Here is a 16,506-nt window from a genome sequence, read left to right on the forward strand (position 1 = left end):
CTCTCTTCTAGGTTAAGAAGACTCCTTTAGCCGGGCGGTGGTGGCGCACGCCTTTAATCCCAACACTCGGGAGGCAGAGGCAGGTGGATCTCTGTAAGTTCAAGACCAGCCTGGACTACCAAGCAATGGGTTCCAGGACAGCCTCTAAAGCCACAGAGAAACCCTGTCTCGAAAAAAACCAAAAAACAAAAACAAAAAAACAAAACAAAACAAACAAACAAACAAAAAAAACGAAGACTCCTTTATATATCCCAGTATGTCCCTTGGTACTCAAGTGACATCAGAATTTAACCAGTAAGGCAGTGACTTCTGAGGGAAGGTATCACTGTCAGTGCAGACTAATCTGCCTCACCACAAGAGCCTCACCTGGCCTGCATCCAACCTTTGGGCCAGAGAGGCTTGACTTCAGCATCCAAAAACGCTTTCACACAGTCCTCCCAGGCCTGGGCCTTGCTGTTCCTCTCCAGATCCCGGCTCTCCAGTTTGATCTTCACCACCTGGCACAAAAGCTCCCTGAAAAGCAGACAGAGATCAGAAACTCCCACCACCCCAAATGCTGTTTCACAGTTGCTACTGTGCGCTTTCAGCAACCCATGTAAGTATTAATCCTAACCTTCATTAGCAATATGGGGACAGGATCAGCTACTGGTCTCACAAACCCTCCAATGATGCAAGGTCCCAGTTTGTGCACACCTGATTTCATCATTCCACTGGAATTTCTTCCGGGGTCCCATTATCCTCCGGCCCCCCTTTTCTTCATCTTCTTCCTCATCAGAACAAATCCGTTCTCTCTGCTCCTTGTCTTTCTCTTCCTCCAGCATCCTACAGAGGAAACAGAAGGAATGCTGAGGTTCTCCTGCCCACCAACTTTCCCTTTCTCCCTTCTACAATAGTCTTGATTTAAGATCAAAAAATGCTGAAAAGCCTAGAATTGTGCTGGAAATGTAAGTAAATATTTAGAAGTGTAAAAAGAAGAGACAGGGACCCAGAGAGTGGTTAAGAGTATGTACTGTTCTTGCAGAGGATCCAAATTCAGTTCCAGCACCCCAGTTCACAACACTTGTAACTACAGCTCCAGGGTATCTGACTCTTCTGGATACTACAGGTACATGCACATTTCCACACACAGACTCACACACACAAAAGTAATTTTAAGAGGGGGTAGACGAGATATAGGAAGATAATGACACCCAAGTGAGATGGGACACACTTACTTAGCAACCTTTGCTTGTGTGTGTGCTTGGCATTCATCCTGGTACTTGGCCACTTGCTCAGGCATGGCCCGACTAATGGCATCCTTGAGCTTCTGGAGTGGTTCCTTTAGGCGCCCACCCTATGAAGGAAGGACACAGAACAGTTTTGGCTCACGTACCACTCTCACAGTGAGGACCCACAATGGGCTATCAAAAGGAGACAGAAAAAGGTTTAGGGTTTTTCTTGACAATGAGAAATGTCTGCTCCTGGCAGCACCAATCTACATCAAAAAAGATGGGCATCACAAAAACTCATTATGGAGTTTACCTTCAACATGGCAAAACTAGCCATTGGGCAAGAAACCGCTCTTGCCTGGAATGTTTGACTGTTGCTGTATAAACTGGACATACAGGACCTACAGAAAAATGACTGCTAAACCTACAAAACAAGATGGACAGTCCTACAAGGTTCGTGCTTCACGGACAAGTCTGCCAGACATTCTACAGGACACAAAAAAATGACTAGCAAACTGCCAATACAGATAGACAGTTTAAAATTTCCTACTTTGCTGAGAAGTTTGCCAGAAACACTGTGGCCTATGGCCTGAAGATGAATGCCCCAATGTTACAGAGGAACTTCAGGTGACTGTCCAGGCAGCGAGATGTCTCTGTCAATTCTAGAGTTTCTATATTATCCTTATGTGGTCTTTGATGGAGTTGAAGACAGTTAGTTATAATTATAGTTTTCCTTAGTAATGATAAAAGATAAGTTATATATAAGACTTTAGATTCACACAGATAGATGATAAAATGCTTTCTTTAAATCTTACTAAATGTTAATGGACTAAATATTATAATTATAGTACTTGATAACTGTTCTGTTATATATAATTTGACTATGTTAAAGTTAAAACCTTTTTATTTAGACAGAGAAGAGGAGATGATGGGGGGAGTCCATCTGTGTATATGTTGTCTTCTTATTGGTTGATTAAATAAAGTATTGGCCAATAGGGAAGCAAATAGGTGGGACTAGGAGTCGAGGAGGATTCTGGGAAACAGAGGCACAGTCAGTTACAATGTATGACATGGGAGAGGTCCAGACCCTTTCCTCCACTAAGAGAAGACCACTTGGAAATACTAGATTAGCAGTTATGGGTTAATAATTAAGTCAGAGCTAGCCAACAAGGAACCAAGCAAATGGCCAACAGCTTCATAATTAATATAGTGTCCTGTGTGATCATTTTGGACTGACGCAGCTCTGGGACCAGGCTGGCGGGAAGAATACTTGTTACAGACAGTGCAGCATATGTGATCCCTATGCAGACTCTGCTACCCACCTGTTCATAGAGGTGAAGTTTCCGAGCACGCTTGACCAGAGCATCCTTGCTGCATGGCAGGAATGAAGCCAGATAAGCAAACACCCCAGAACGAATTTGGCTAGTCAGCTCCCGGGTTTGAACCTCTATGCTAAAGAACACAACACAGTCATTAATGGCCTGCAGCTTTCTGCAAGTTTCCTCTTCCTTAAGTTGCAGACTGGAGAAGAAAGCTAAGCACAAAATCATTCTAAAGGTTATCTTGATGGTCACACAATGTAACCATGTGAACCCGGCAACAAAATCTCAAGCAGCAACATAAGGAAATACTCAAACTTAATGAACTTGGCTGGGGAAAGATGGTCAAGACTCTTAGGTCAAGGACAAGACCTAAGAACAAAGTCAAGAGCTACACAGTGGTGGCATGTGCCTTTAATCTCAGCACTTGAAAGGCAGAGGCAGGTGGAGCTTTGTGAGTTCAAGACTAGCCTGGTCTACAGAGTGAGTTCCAAGGCTACATAGAGAAACCCTGTCTGGGAAAAAAAAGGGAAATAGAACAGAGCCAAAGATAAAAAGGTATGAGCATTAAATTTCATAAACAACAACAACAAAAAACATAAAAGCTTCAAAAGTAAAAGTAATAAACTGGGATAGTCAGGAAACACTTTTCAGTAATGTTTTGAAGATTTATTTTTCTTTTATGCGGATATTTTGCCTGAATGTATATATTGTTTATCATGTACATGCCTAGTACTCCTGGATCCCCTGAACCTAGAGTTAAGGAGCCAGTTTTTTTTTTGTTTTTTGTTTTGTTTTTTTTTGGTTTTTTGAGACAGGGTTTCTCTGTATTGTTTTGGAGGCTATCCTAGAACTCGCTCTGTAGACCAAGCTGGCCTCGAACTCACAGAGATCCACCTGCTTCTGCCTCCCGAGTGCTGGGATTAAAAGCGTGCGCCACCAACGCCCAGCTAAGGAGCCAGTTCTTAAGGACAGTTGTAAGCTACCATGTGGATGCTGGGAAACAAATCCAGGTCCTTTTTGGGAGCATTGGTAAATTCTCCTATCCATTAAACCATCTCTCCAACCCTCTCAAGCATGTTTTGATTTTTCAGTTACTAGCTTGACCCATGATCATGAGATCAGGGAAATCCTCACCTCTCTAGTTTCTCCAGCTGGACAAACAGGAAAAGCCTGAGCTTTCTGTATGTGGCACATTCAAATAGGTTCTTTGTTGGCACAAAACTCTCAGGTGCTCTTTGAGGCCCTGTGCTTCCTGAACCAAAAGGTCCATCCACATCCGATTCAGTGGAGGCCATTTGTGGGAACATTCTCAAGTCCTGACAACTATTCTTACATAGGCAAAAGCCTCTGTTGGCCTGACATAGAGATTTGTATACTTGCTGTTGTCCTTTTTAATCCAGTTCACACAACAAAGTACCTCAGATTTTGGGGCTCTGGGCAGAGCATGATGGGATGAAATGTACTGGAAATACAAGTAAAAATAAGGATGAACCCTGAGAGGCACCCCAATGCAGGTTACCAGGCTGTCACTCATTCATCTAGATTCTTTCTTTTCATTTCATACTTGTCAAGTAATCCTCTTCCAACAGGCCATGACAATACATATATTATAGCATTTTAATAATGTTCGTGGGTGAAGATTAGTAAGGCCTATCATTTATGGAGACAGGGATCTTGTGTCCCTGTTTCAGTCTAAATAGAAAAACAGATAAACAAATACTCACTCTAGCAGGATACCATTAATATCTTGAGTGAAGAACTTCTGTTTGCTCTCTCCCTCAGCAGCTCTGGCAGCCTGATTCACAGGAGACAGTAACAAGTATTAGTGCCCTTTCTCCATGCATCTCTCACACTCACAAGCAGGTACAGAATCACTGCTCCCAAAGAGTACCTGCCAATAAAACACTCCCTGTCATCTTCCTGACTATACCTTACACCCTGATTAACGTCATTCCAAAGCTGTTACAGCAACTGTGATCAAGTTCTTGGGACTTACAATACTAATCATGGAAGAAAAAGCAGTGATCTTGAGGTATCTGGTCAGAAGTCAACTCAACCAGCAATCCAGCTTCTGTGTCCAGACTCTTACCAACTACACTGTAAACTGGGATTTCTATACTTTCAATGGTAGAAAAGCACACCTATAAGACTTGAAGCAGTGGTTCTCAACCTTCCTAATACTGTGACCCATCAATACAGTTTTACACGTTGTGGTGACCCCCCAACCATAAAATTATTCTTTTGCTACTTCATAATTGTAATTTTGCTACTGTTATGATGTATAACGTAAATATCTGTGCTTTCTGATGGTCTTAGGAGACCCCCAAGTGGTTGCAACCCACAAGTTGAAGGAAAACCACTGACTTAAAGGCTTTTATGAATCAAATAATTATGCAAAGTAATAAAAATATTGTGTACTCCAGCCATAACTAATACTCAAAGAGACTCCTTCTACTGCAAAAGGATTACTGTGTAGCTTCAGTACTTTAAGACATACTTTGAAAATCTGTAATATACTTATGGTATCTCACTCCCAGACTCCTGAATTAATACATGATACTGAAGATGACACCTTGGGAACAAGCCTAGAGATCCTGAAGTGACCAGAACAATGACTAAATCTGGTGCTTCTCACTCTTGGCTTCACATGGAAGTTACCTAGGCAGCTTTCCCAGACCAGTAACCACAACCTTGGGAGTTGGGTCTGAGGAATGTATACTCTTGAGAAGTGGCCCAAACATCAGCTCTCTCAAAGTAACACAAAGTCAGGTGGTGGTGCCACACGCCTTTAATCCCAGCACTTGGGAGGCAGAGGCAGCCGGATCTTTGTGAGTTCAAGACCAGCCTTGTCTACAAGAGCTAGTTCCAGCAGTCTCCAAAACCACAGAGAAACCCTGTCTGAAAAACCAAAAACAAAAACTTATACTACTAGTTCTAAGATTCAGAAGTATCCTTAATCAATTCAATCTAATTCCTTAAACAGATATTCAAATGTTACATTGTTCACTAGACCCATCAGCAGTTTAAGTTTACAAATAAATTTTCCTTTTCTGAGACAGGATTTTTTTTATTAACTCAAGGATAAACTTAACTCTGTACATTGTGTGTGTGTGTGTGTGTGTGTGTGTGTATACCCGTGTGCATGTGCTCTCATGCTCATGGTGTTTATCTGTGTACATGTGTGCACATACAGACACCAGAGAAGCATGTCAAGTGATCTCAATCACTCTCTGCTTTATTCCTTTGAGGTGAGGTCTTTCTCTGATCAGTCATTTTGGCTAGGCTTTTTAGCCAGCAAACCCCACTGATCCTTTGGTTCCACCCCATCCCAAGAGCACTAAAGTTACAGGCACATGCTAGACCACACTTAATAGTTGTGTTATATAAGTGCTAGAATCCAAAACTCAGGTCCTCATTGCTGTGCAACTAGTAGTCTTAACCACTGAGCCATCCCTCAGCTCCTAGCCTTGAACTCTTGATTCTCCATCCTTTACTCCGAGAACTGCAGTATCACACCAGGTTACAAATTTATTTTTTAGCCACTAAGCCATTTCTCCAGTACCTCCAGTATTTTAAAAGCTTTCTGCCTATATAACTTTTTAAAAAGTTTCTTTCTGAAGCCTTCTAACTACATAGGTTATATTTTGGAGGATCTGGTCTTATAATAGATTACTTGGAGGCTACATTTTAAAATAAATCCAAATTAAAGACCAACTGAAGTTGGGCTTGGTGCCACACACCCATAATCCCAGTTGCTCTGGAGTCTGAAGCAGGATTCCAAATCTGAGATGAGGTTGAGGAACTCAGTGAAACAACCATGATCTACAGAAGGCCTTGATAAGGAGGTTCAGTCAGACTCTTGACTAGGCTAATGTGCTGGCTGAATACAGTTGCAAGTATGAGTTCTGACAAGATCAGAAAAGAGACATTTAGCCAGCCTAGTCAAGAATAATATGTGGGCTAGGCACAGGTTTTAGGATTCCTTTTCTAATTTAAGCAATAGAAATGGACATGGACATGTAGCCGGGTGTTGGTGGTGCACACCTTTAATCCCAGCATTTGGGAGGCAGAGGCAGGCGGATCTCTGTGAATTCAAGGCTAGCCTGGTCTACAGAGCGAGTTCCAGGACAGCCTCCAAAACAATACAGAGAAACCCTGTCTCGAAAAACAAAAACAAAAAAACAAACAAACAAACAAAAGAAAGAAATGGACATGTATCTCTTCTAAAGTCAAGATTTAAAATCTATCTAATCTTATTTTTAAAGAGAGGAAAATGAAATTAGGGAAGTTAAAAAATAAAGTGAGAAATATTTAAACTGCTACCAACAATTATGCATAACAAGTTAATTTTGGGATCAAGACAGAGTCGCATAAAGCTCAGGCTAATCTAGAACTTCCTTTGTTGCCAAGAATGACCTTGAACAACATAATTCTCCTGCTATCACCTCCCAACTATTGGGCTTATAGGTAAGTACCATCATGCCCAGCTATCTAATATAATCTTTAAAATGCCATGTTCATTTCAAGATCTAACATAGAACTCTTTATTAAGAATACAAATATCAGCCTGGCAGTGATGGCGCACATGTTTAGTCCCAGAACTTGGGAGACAGAACTCTGTGAATTCAAGACCAACCTAGTCTATGGACCAACTTCCAGGACAGGCTCCAAAGCTATAGAGAAACAAACAAAATAATACAAATATCTACATGTGGCTTTTGGAATTCTATGTGATGGTCTGTGTCCAAACACATTCTTCTCTGGAAAGACTACATTTCCCAGCAAATTGTCAAAAAGGACCAGTTATCCAGATATCCATGCACACATATGAAGGGCTCCAGGTACAGTAAAATCTGTAATGCCCAGCAGTCATTATTCAGAAGAGACAACTTGCCAAATAGCATGTTTACCCAGAGAGGCTTTCTTGTACCACAGTCCAACCCTGTTTCAAGGTTGGGGCACTTTATTTTCACTAAACCCTTTCCCCAAAAAAAGTGAAACAATAGGTTACTATTCTGGTCACAATCAACTATGAAAGAAAGGGCATACCCAAGAATTTTTACTTTTCGGTAAAATAAACAATGATCTACTATCGCCTAGTCCTTTTCATTTCATTGAGAGACTACAAAAAAAAAAAATGTGCTTACAAATTAAAGCATTGAAAAGAACAAGAAGCAATTTTTTAAACATGAATTCTGAGCAACAGACAGTATGCTCAAACATGCCAAGTGCAGAATCAACTACTCTCCCTACAATACAAATATAGTAAGATATACTATGAGTTCCTGACATGGCACAATTCATTAAAGCATTACATTCAAGAAGAACACTTATGTGAATTACTACACATGGGCCAACATGGAGGAGCCACAGATGTAAATAATATGTTTTATGTGCTTTGTATATTGTGTTTAAATATCTTCTCTAAGTGAGATAAAATTTCTAGATGAAGCTGACAATTTACACTGCCCTAAAACATGAAATATTACTCACAATCTGAAAATGCTGCAAGAATCACTAGTTCAAAATACACAGCTGTCGAGCACAAATGTTCCTGGAACTACATTCCAAATAATAGTGCCTAGAGGGAAAAGTTTTAACCAAAGGCAATAGTATCAAAACTAATAGTCCCCAGTTAGATTACAGCTAGTAGTAAATTACTGAATTGACAGTTGTTAGTACTTAGGAATCAACTCCAAACACTGGAGGAAAACAGCAGCTATTCCATGCTAAAGACTGCTTGCTGTCATTTGGGACAGGAACAGTGCTCATAATGTTAAGCTCCCATGTGTCACCATGCAGGAACACCTGATGATCCCCAACACAAGGGAGCAAGTAAACCCAGTGGCAGGTAAGCATGTGCTGTGCGCTTATGCATGTGTTTACAAACCAGCAAATTTTCAAAATCTTTGGAAGAATTCAAAGATGACACTCTACCTCAGCTGCCTGCTGCCAACAGCAGGGCTGATCAACCACAAAAGCAAAGGTGAGCTATGAGAAAGAAACTAATAGAAAACAGAACAAGAGAAAAAAAATCTCCCCAAAGTAAAATTTCCAGAAGTGAAAGAATTGAGAGAGGTGAAAAAATGCAGCCTGGTGCACAAAGCTTACACTGTATCCTCCTAGGATTAGATAAGAACTTGGAAACTTTACACTTTTACTTTCCAACTCACTAAGGGTTTCTTGGGCATCAAATGTCACAAGACATAGAGCTAGCCGGGCACTGGTGGTGCACGCCTTTAATCCCAGCACTCAGGAGGCAGCCTGGCCTACAGAGTGAGTGCCAGGGCAGCCTCCAAAAACAATACAGAGAAACCCTGTCTCGAAAAACCAAAAAAAAAAAAAAAATGTAGAGCTAATACCAACCTACTCAGCCATACTGTGTCCCCATACCTGAGCCAGCTCCTTAACACGCTTCTCCAGGAGTGTTGGCAGGCCTTCGGGAAAGGAACAGGGCTGCCTGAATTCCTGATCCAATCCCACTCCAAGGGAATCACTTCCATCATCCATATCTTGGAAAGGGCTTCCTTCTGGAGACTCACTGAGCAGCTGCTCCAAGTCCAAATCTGTCAGGGAGTCCATGGCAGTGGCAGCTTGGAGCAAGTCATTGTCAGAAGTGGAGCCAAAGAGTGAGAGCAAGGGGTCAGAAGTGCTCTCCAATTCCCTCAGGCCCTGAACTTCTATTGACGACACAGCTATAGGCTTATGCTCCTCCTCCCTCTTTTTCTGAGCCTCTTTCTCCTTCTGAAATTTCTTTAGCATCTCTCTAACACTTAACGACCCAGAGTACTTCTTCTTCTTTTTCTCCTTACTGGCATTGAGGGCTGTGAAGCTGCAAGCAAGAGGGAAACTGATTACTCAGGTTGCAGGACTCTCCATGAGAAATTGAGCAGCCTTCATCCCTGCTCCCAGGAAATGGTCTCCACGAAAGCCTCTTTTCTGTCAGTCCACTCTGTTAGCATGCCTCCATCCTCTTGGCATAGAGAATTCATTCTTGCTGGGCCAAAGCTTGAGTGTGAATAGAAATTAGCAACACCGTGTCATATAAGCTAAATATTCAGCAGACTTTTAAGAACCATTTCCAGGTTTAAATAAAAGTTAGCGAAAAATGGGAGGGACAAGAAAAGTATTTCAAGGAAGAAAGCGTGAGAACTGGAGAAGAACAGCAACAACTTGAAGGCAGCTGGGCTAACTAAGTAGGAATCACGACCATAGACATAAGAAAACAGCAGAAGACAGAAAAACTGGGGCAGAGAAGAGTTCTAAGAGAACAAGGAACACCAGCAATCATGCGGTGACAGAAGCAGCTGCCAACACTGACAGGAGCACGGGCACACAGGCTATCTGACACACTGATGAGAGTGGCTGACTATGCCCAGAACCACCCTGTCAGTGGAGAGGTGAAAGGAGAGCCAGGCCCTATTGCTTCTTTTGAAGCTGGGGAAGAGGGAGAGGGCAAGTCAGCTCCCAAGTGTTGTGCCCTCATAGGCCAGACTTTATCCTAGAGAAAAGCTGCTGCCTCTCACCCAGCTTTGGAAAACTTGGACTTTTTCGATTTCTTCTCCTTGTCGTAAGTGTCATCTTTTTTCTTCTTCTTTATCTTTTCACCACTTTCTTTCAACTTCCGCTTCTGAGAATTAAAGACAAGGTACAGTTATACAACTCCGAGCCAGAAAGAAAATACACTAGACAGCACTGGCTTTGCTCCGAGTAAGGTACATTTTTAGACCCATTTCATTTCCTTCATGAACAAAAATGCTTCTCTCTCAAAGCAGTCCCTGGACATGAACCTATAGCATCCAATCAATAGTGTTTCCTGAAAACACCTAAATGGAACCATGGTGGCTGTTCTGAGACAGATTTGAAATGAGCTGTAGGTGGGCCCTCTTATTTTAAATAATGGGCAGTGGTAGGCAGACTCTAAAAATATGATCAATCTAAGGCTGAACAGTTTTCAGTGGGTGACAAGCCCTAAACCTAAAGTCCTCTCCAAGTCCCCATTAAAGACGCCAGTAAGAGTGGGGTATACTTCATTGGTCCACATGAATGAAATGACTGAGGCCTGACCAGTACCCCATAGTCACATCATGTTGAGACATTTCTACCTTTCCACCAGTCTCCTGAGTCACCATAAGAGATCTCACAGTCACATCAAAAAATATTCCTGAAATACAAAAGAAAGAATAACCTAACCTTCGGAGATTTTTTCTTCTTTTCCTTAATGAAGTCATCCTCAGATTCTGAAGCTTGTCTAAATTGTAAGGTTCCCGAGTTAATGTAAAATCCTCCATATTTTGTGGTCAAAGAAGCAGGAACAAGTTCATCATACTAAGGGAGGAAAACATACCATCAGCTCCCATTTTTGGTTCAAGGTACAAAGCATATCTTAAGAGATGCAACTAGGATTTTCTGACACTTTTCATACACCATGCCAAGACATCCTTCTCCTCAAATCACTTATATGCAAGCTACTAGGTGTTTTATAAAGAAGAGGTTGTTATTTTCATGTGAAAAAAAAACCAAAGCCTGGGTTCAGGAAGTCCCTTCCTCTCAAGTTCAGGGCTGTTTGTGCCAAGAGGACAAACTGAGATGTCACAACCCTGTTCCACTATCAGTATCATACATTCTTTAACTACTCACCGCCTCTGAGTTATCAATGAAAGAATCCGACTCATCATAGCCATACCCCATATCAATCAAATCCTGTATTCGGTCTTTCCTACGTTTCTTTCCACCCTGAAATTTAAAAGCAAGGGAGTCACATGCTTTTTGATAAGTACAATGAATTAAATGTTGCCTTGAGTCTCATCAGCTAGTGATTAAAAAGGGTGAAAAGCACTGAAAACATACTACCCTCACCCTGGCTCTCTCCTCTCCTCTTCCTCTCTTTCCCCCCTCCCCCTCCTCTCTCCTCTCTCTCTCTCTCTCTCTCTCTCTCTCTCTCTCTCTCTCTCTCTCTCTCTCTCTCACACACACACACACACACCCTTACACATGTCCCAACCCCCTCTAAAGACCTCTGAAAATAGGGCAGATTTATACCTGCATAAATGGTCTAAGACAGAAGAACGAACTAAATGAATCATTTTGCTCTGTAACAAAACACATCCTCTAAGGCCTTATTTGCCCATTTCACTCAAATTTCTCCTGCCACATGAGAGTTCTGAACCTTAATTCATTTGTTTAATAGCTGTTTTCTATTTCCTATGAGTGCTACATCTATTTCCAGATCACTTCTGATTATATGATAATCCACTAAATGAACATAAAATGCCTGGAGACTGATCTCAATAATGAGGTTGTTCTTTTGCAAAAAACATAGAAATCTTACATATTTCTCTTCAAATTTTCGTGCAAGGGCCTCCACCTTATGCCTTTCTTTTTCTTCATCATTGAAAGGATCCAAGACATCTTTTTTCTAGAAAGAGATCATTCCACAAAAAATATCACACACATACAGAAAACCATAGCCCTGGTTAAAGAATCTTCAATGACTACCCAACACTTATAATGAAAACTATTATTCAGAAATAGCAAGATAGAATACATGTTGCTATCACACCATGTTTTAACATTTAAAAAACAATTGCAGCAAGTGTATTAGTTCATTGTAATCCTAGCAGCTAGAAAGGTTGACAAGGACCTCAATTTCAAAGCCAGCCGGACTACAGAGTGAGGTCAAGGCTAATTTAGGAAATGCACTGACAGCTTGTCTTAAATTTTAAAAAAAAAGGGGGGGGGTGAGGGCATAGTTTAGTGTCATTGCCCTTGCATGGTAAGACTTTAGGTTCAACCCAGGAACCATACATTAAAGTGAAAGAAAGTGGTCGGGCAGTGATGGCACATGTCTTTAATGCCAGCATTTGGGAGGCAAAGGCAGGTAGATCTCTGTGAGTTCAAGGGCAGCCTGGTCTACAGAGTGAGTTCCAGGAAAGGCAGAGCTGTTACACAGAGAAACTCTGTTTTGAAAAACTAAAGAGAGAGAGAGAGAGAGAGACTTGATCAAGTGTTTATAATGACCTAACACTGGGGCTTCAAACAGAGCCTTTACTAGAGATGTTCAATGTCTACAGAACTGTACTTGAAAACATTTTAAGGGGCTTCATGAAATTTCTAAAATAGGGTTCCAAAAGGTTAAAAATGATGTCTGGGGAAATAGCTCAGAGATTAAGAACACTGACTTCTCTTTAAATGACTTGGATTCAACTCCCAGCATCTACATTAAATAGAGAGAAAAAAAAGGTTTTAGAGTTTTGTAGGATTTTTTTCCTTTTGATTTTTTTGAGACAGAGTTAGTTCCTCTATGTAGCTCTGGAACTTGATTTGTAGACCAGGTTGACCTTGAACTCTACCTGCCTCCCAAGTCCTGGGATTAAAGGCATGTACCACCACTAACCAACAAAGATTTTTAAAAATAATAGTTTAAAACCGTGCTTTGGCAGGACATAATTAAATTGAACTGCTACAGCAAAGATTAGCATGGCCCCTGTTGCAGTGATGACATACAAATTTGTGAAGCATTCCACATTAAAAAAAGAAAAAAAAAAAAAAGGGAGCCAGGCGGTGGTGGTGCACACCTTTAATCCCAGCACTCGGGAGGCAGAGGCAGGTGGATCTCTGTGAGTTCGAGTCCGGGCTGGACCGATAGCCTCCAAAACAATACAGAGAAACCCTGTCTCGTAAAAAAACCAAAAAAAAAAAAAAAAAGGTTAAAAACCCACTAAATGGCCAGGCATTAGTGGTACACACCTCTAATTCCAGCACTTGGGAGGCACAGGCAGGCAGATATCTGTGAGTTCAAGGTCAACCTGGTCTACAGAAGCAGTTCCAGGACAGCTAGGGTTGTTAGAGTGCTTGCCTAGTAAGCACAAGGCATTGAAGAAAAGGAAAGAGGGACCAAAACCATAAAATAGTAGTAGTAATCAAATAGAAACTTAAGGGAACTCAAAAAGTAGTCTGAATAGTACTTCTCACATCAAACACTGATTCGAGGTTTCAAACACTGATTCCAGGAATTCCTACTCTTGGAAACATACCTTCAAGGATCCACTGTCATAACCCTCGTCTGCCAACCTCAATCATCATTCCAAATATTTTCTTCTAAAGTAACTTTACTCCATAAGTTTACTCATGCATTTTTTAATCAAGTAAATTGTCCATAGCTAGATTTATGTTCTTGGACAAGGAATTTTAGTATTAATCGAAGTTATACTAAATGTACCAAAACTTCAGAGTACAAATAAAATACTGAAAAATGTATATTTGCTTCAAAACAAAAGTCTCTAGGCCAGGCATGGAGGCACATGCCTGTAATATCAGCATTTGGAAAACAGAAGCAAAAGAGTAGAGTTCTAGGCCAGCCCAGACTACATAGTAAGATTCAACTTCCAACCTCAAACAAACAAAAAAGAAAAACAATTCCTTTATTCCACCTTCCTGTCTATTAAAACCCACCCACCCAAAAGATCAGTTACATGATTTATAGTATGTACATATAATGGAATACTGTGGCACATACAAAATACAAACATTTATAGGGTAATAAATGAGTGGGTTTTATTTTTTAATTTTTATTGTTATTTTACATGTATAAGTGCTCCTGAATGTATATACGTATAGTATGTGCATGACTGGGCCCAAAGAGGGCAGAAGAGGCCATCAGATCCCCTGGAACTACAGTTACAGGTGGTTATAAGCCACCACCATGTGGGTGCTGGAAATGGAACCCAGGTCCTGTATAAAAAAGCAGCCAGTGCTCTTAACCTCTGAGTCATCTCTCCAAACCTACATGGGCTGTTTTTAAAAACAGGTACTTGTTTGTATATTCTAATATTTCTACAACGATCACATACAACTTAAATGGCTAAAATAACTTTAGAAACTCTATTTTTGAATTCTACCCAATTCAACATGAACTCCTCAAAGCAATTTCACACATTTCAATTACTATTTCTGAACAGAAGGTTTACCTCTATCTAAACACAGCATCCTGGTCATTATTAAGTATAGTCAAAGCCTTCTGGGGCTTAAACATCATATTTTAACTTTTACTACCAGTTCTGCTAGGATTTTCTTAAAATACTGTAAATTCCTATGAAGCAGGGACGGTTTTTCCCACTCTTATTATGGTCCTCACCATGCAGCAGGACTTCACATTGCAAAGAATATGTGCTAGCTGAACCAACACACAAATGTATCAGATTATATTAGGGGTGGGAATGGGTACCCAGGATCTCATGCATGACTATACTCTTAACAAGACAGATCCACTCAGGACTTGTAAAACTGACTCAGGAGTTGTAAAACTGAAGTTCAGGAGTGATTCCCATGAAACTTTATCCAAATTTCTCTGTGTACATTCCATGCATTTTTCTGCAATATTGAACGTAATATGGAGCTTCTCTACCCCAGCTGCCTAAACAAAAACACAAAAAAACAAGGTAAGTTAGAGCACTGGAGTTCTAATTTCAATTGTTCTACCCATTTGGTCTGAGCCCATGGATAAATATGCTAACCTACTCCTGCTAATGTCTCTTTCTCTCTTTTTTTTTTTTTTTTAAAGCTGAGGCAGCAAACAGTTCCAGGCCACAAAACAAGAGACTGTCTTTTTTTTTTTTTTTTTAGTAAGTATACAGTGTTCTGCCTGCAGGCCAGAAGAGGGCACCAGATCTTGTTACAGATGGTTGTAAGCCACCATGTGGTTGCTGGGAATTGCATTCAGGACCTCTGGAAGAACAGCCAGTGCTCTTGACCTCTGAGCCATCTCTCCAGCCCCAATGTCTCTTTCTCTTAAGGAAGAAGATACCATCCCTACATTGAAAAAGGAACTGTAAACAGATTTTAAATTATTGTTCTCATTCTGTTTACTGGCCCTGATAGAACATGATGACCCTTTATATAGATGCATTGACTTTATTCTGTTAGTAAGCTATCAATCAAGACCACAGTTTGGCTTTATTCTGTTAGTAAGCTATCAATCAAGACCACAGTTTGGGCTGGAGAGATGGCTCAGCAAATAAGAGTATTTGCAGAGGACCTGGAGTCCCCTTCCCAGAACCCACAGAGAAGCATACAATCCTCTATAACTCTAGCTCCAGAGGATCCAACTCCCTCTTTCTAGCTTCCACATGTAACACACAGGGTACAGACACATGTAGACCAAATACTCATACATAAAAGCAAATAATGGAGCTGGAGAAATGGCTGAGTGGTTGAAAGTGCTGGTTGCTCTTGCAAAGGACCTGGGTTCAATTCCCAGCACCCACATGATGGCTCACCATCATCTGTAACTCCAGTTCCAGGAAATCTGACACCTTCTTGTTTCTATGGGTACCAGGTACACAGGCAGTACACATATATATGTATAGGGAAAACACTCATAACTTTAAGAATAATAAATGAGACCCTGCCTCAAAAAAAAAAAAAGAAAGAAATATTTTATTTAAGAAAAGTGGGGAATTCTTCTAATTAGACATGGTTCCTCCAAATACCGCTAAAATGAGTCAGCCTAAGTGAGTACTTGGCACTGAGACACTATGCTAGAGACTTTACCAACATGATCTCACTTCACCCTCAAACACTGAGGCAGGTGCTAGGCTTATCCTTGTTCTAGTAAAAGCCACTCTAGAGACAGACCAAAATGCCACAAGTGTGATCCTACTCACCTTCTCCTCTTAGCCTAAAACAGTAATTAGTATACAGTAAATGCTTAAAATGCTCTTCATCTAGCGACTACTCATGATATATGATTCTATATACAAAAACATAAAGACATGCAAAACTGGTCTTGATTGACAGTAGTAGCCTGTAAGGATGGGGGACCGTATTCTTTCAGGCAAGCAGAAGTGTTTCTAGTATCCTGTTAAATGTTGTATTTTGTGAATTGTGTACAGGTTGCATGGCTTGTGTTGAGTTTGTGAAAATCCACAAACTTTATCATATGTATTCTTCCTGTATGTATGACTCAATTAAAAATT

The 16,506-nt window shown here is 40.8% G+C and overlaps 1 protein-coding gene and 1 non-coding gene across 10 annotated transcripts in view; one reads left to right on the forward strand and one right to left on the reverse strand.

The window, feature by feature from the left end:
• Ubn1 (ubinuclein 1) overlaps window positions 1–16,506 on the reverse strand; it is a 55,478-nt gene that overhangs the window by 31,268 nt on the left and 7,704 nt on the right. For 8 of the 9 annotated variants that reach the window (XR_005878107.1, XR_005878106.1, XM_040748127.1 and 5 more), the window contains 10 exons: window positions 11,862–11,948; window positions 11,171–11,266; window positions 10,724–10,858; window positions 10,057–10,160; window positions 8,924–9,362; window positions 4,255–4,325; window positions 2,531–2,660; window positions 1,215–1,333; window positions 694–822; window positions 367–513 (listed from right to left, as the gene is read on the reverse strand). Coding sequence is in view for 7 of the 9 variants with exons in the window: in XM_040748127.1 (XP_040604061.1) it covers window positions 367–513; window positions 694–822; window positions 1,215–1,333; window positions 2,531–2,660; window positions 4,255–4,325; window positions 8,924–9,362; window positions 10,057–10,160; window positions 10,724–10,858; window positions 11,171–11,266; window positions 11,862–11,948 (1,457 nt within the window). In the remaining 2 variants the exon portion in view is untranslated. Of the gene's footprint in view, window positions 1–366; window positions 514–693; window positions 823–1,214; window positions 1,334–2,530; window positions 2,661–4,254; window positions 4,326–8,923; window positions 9,363–10,056; window positions 10,161–10,723; window positions 10,859–11,170; window positions 11,267–11,861; window positions 11,949–14,820; window positions 14,946–16,506 lie in introns of all 9 variants that reach the window. The other variant, XM_040748130.1, reaches the window with a different exon arrangement.
• On the forward strand, window positions 12,960–13,062 carry LOC121141623. Its single transcript, XR_005878596.1, has one exon. It is a non-coding gene; the product is annotated as a U6 spliceosomal RNA (small nuclear RNA).

The sequence above is a fragment of the Mesocricetus auratus genome, unplaced genomic scaffold, assembly GCF_017639785.1.
Source record: "Mesocricetus auratus isolate SY011 unplaced genomic scaffold, BCM_Maur_2.0 Super-Scaffold_100007, whole genome shotgun sequence".
NCBI lineage: Eukaryota > Metazoa > Chordata > Mammalia > Rodentia > Cricetidae > Mesocricetus > Mesocricetus auratus.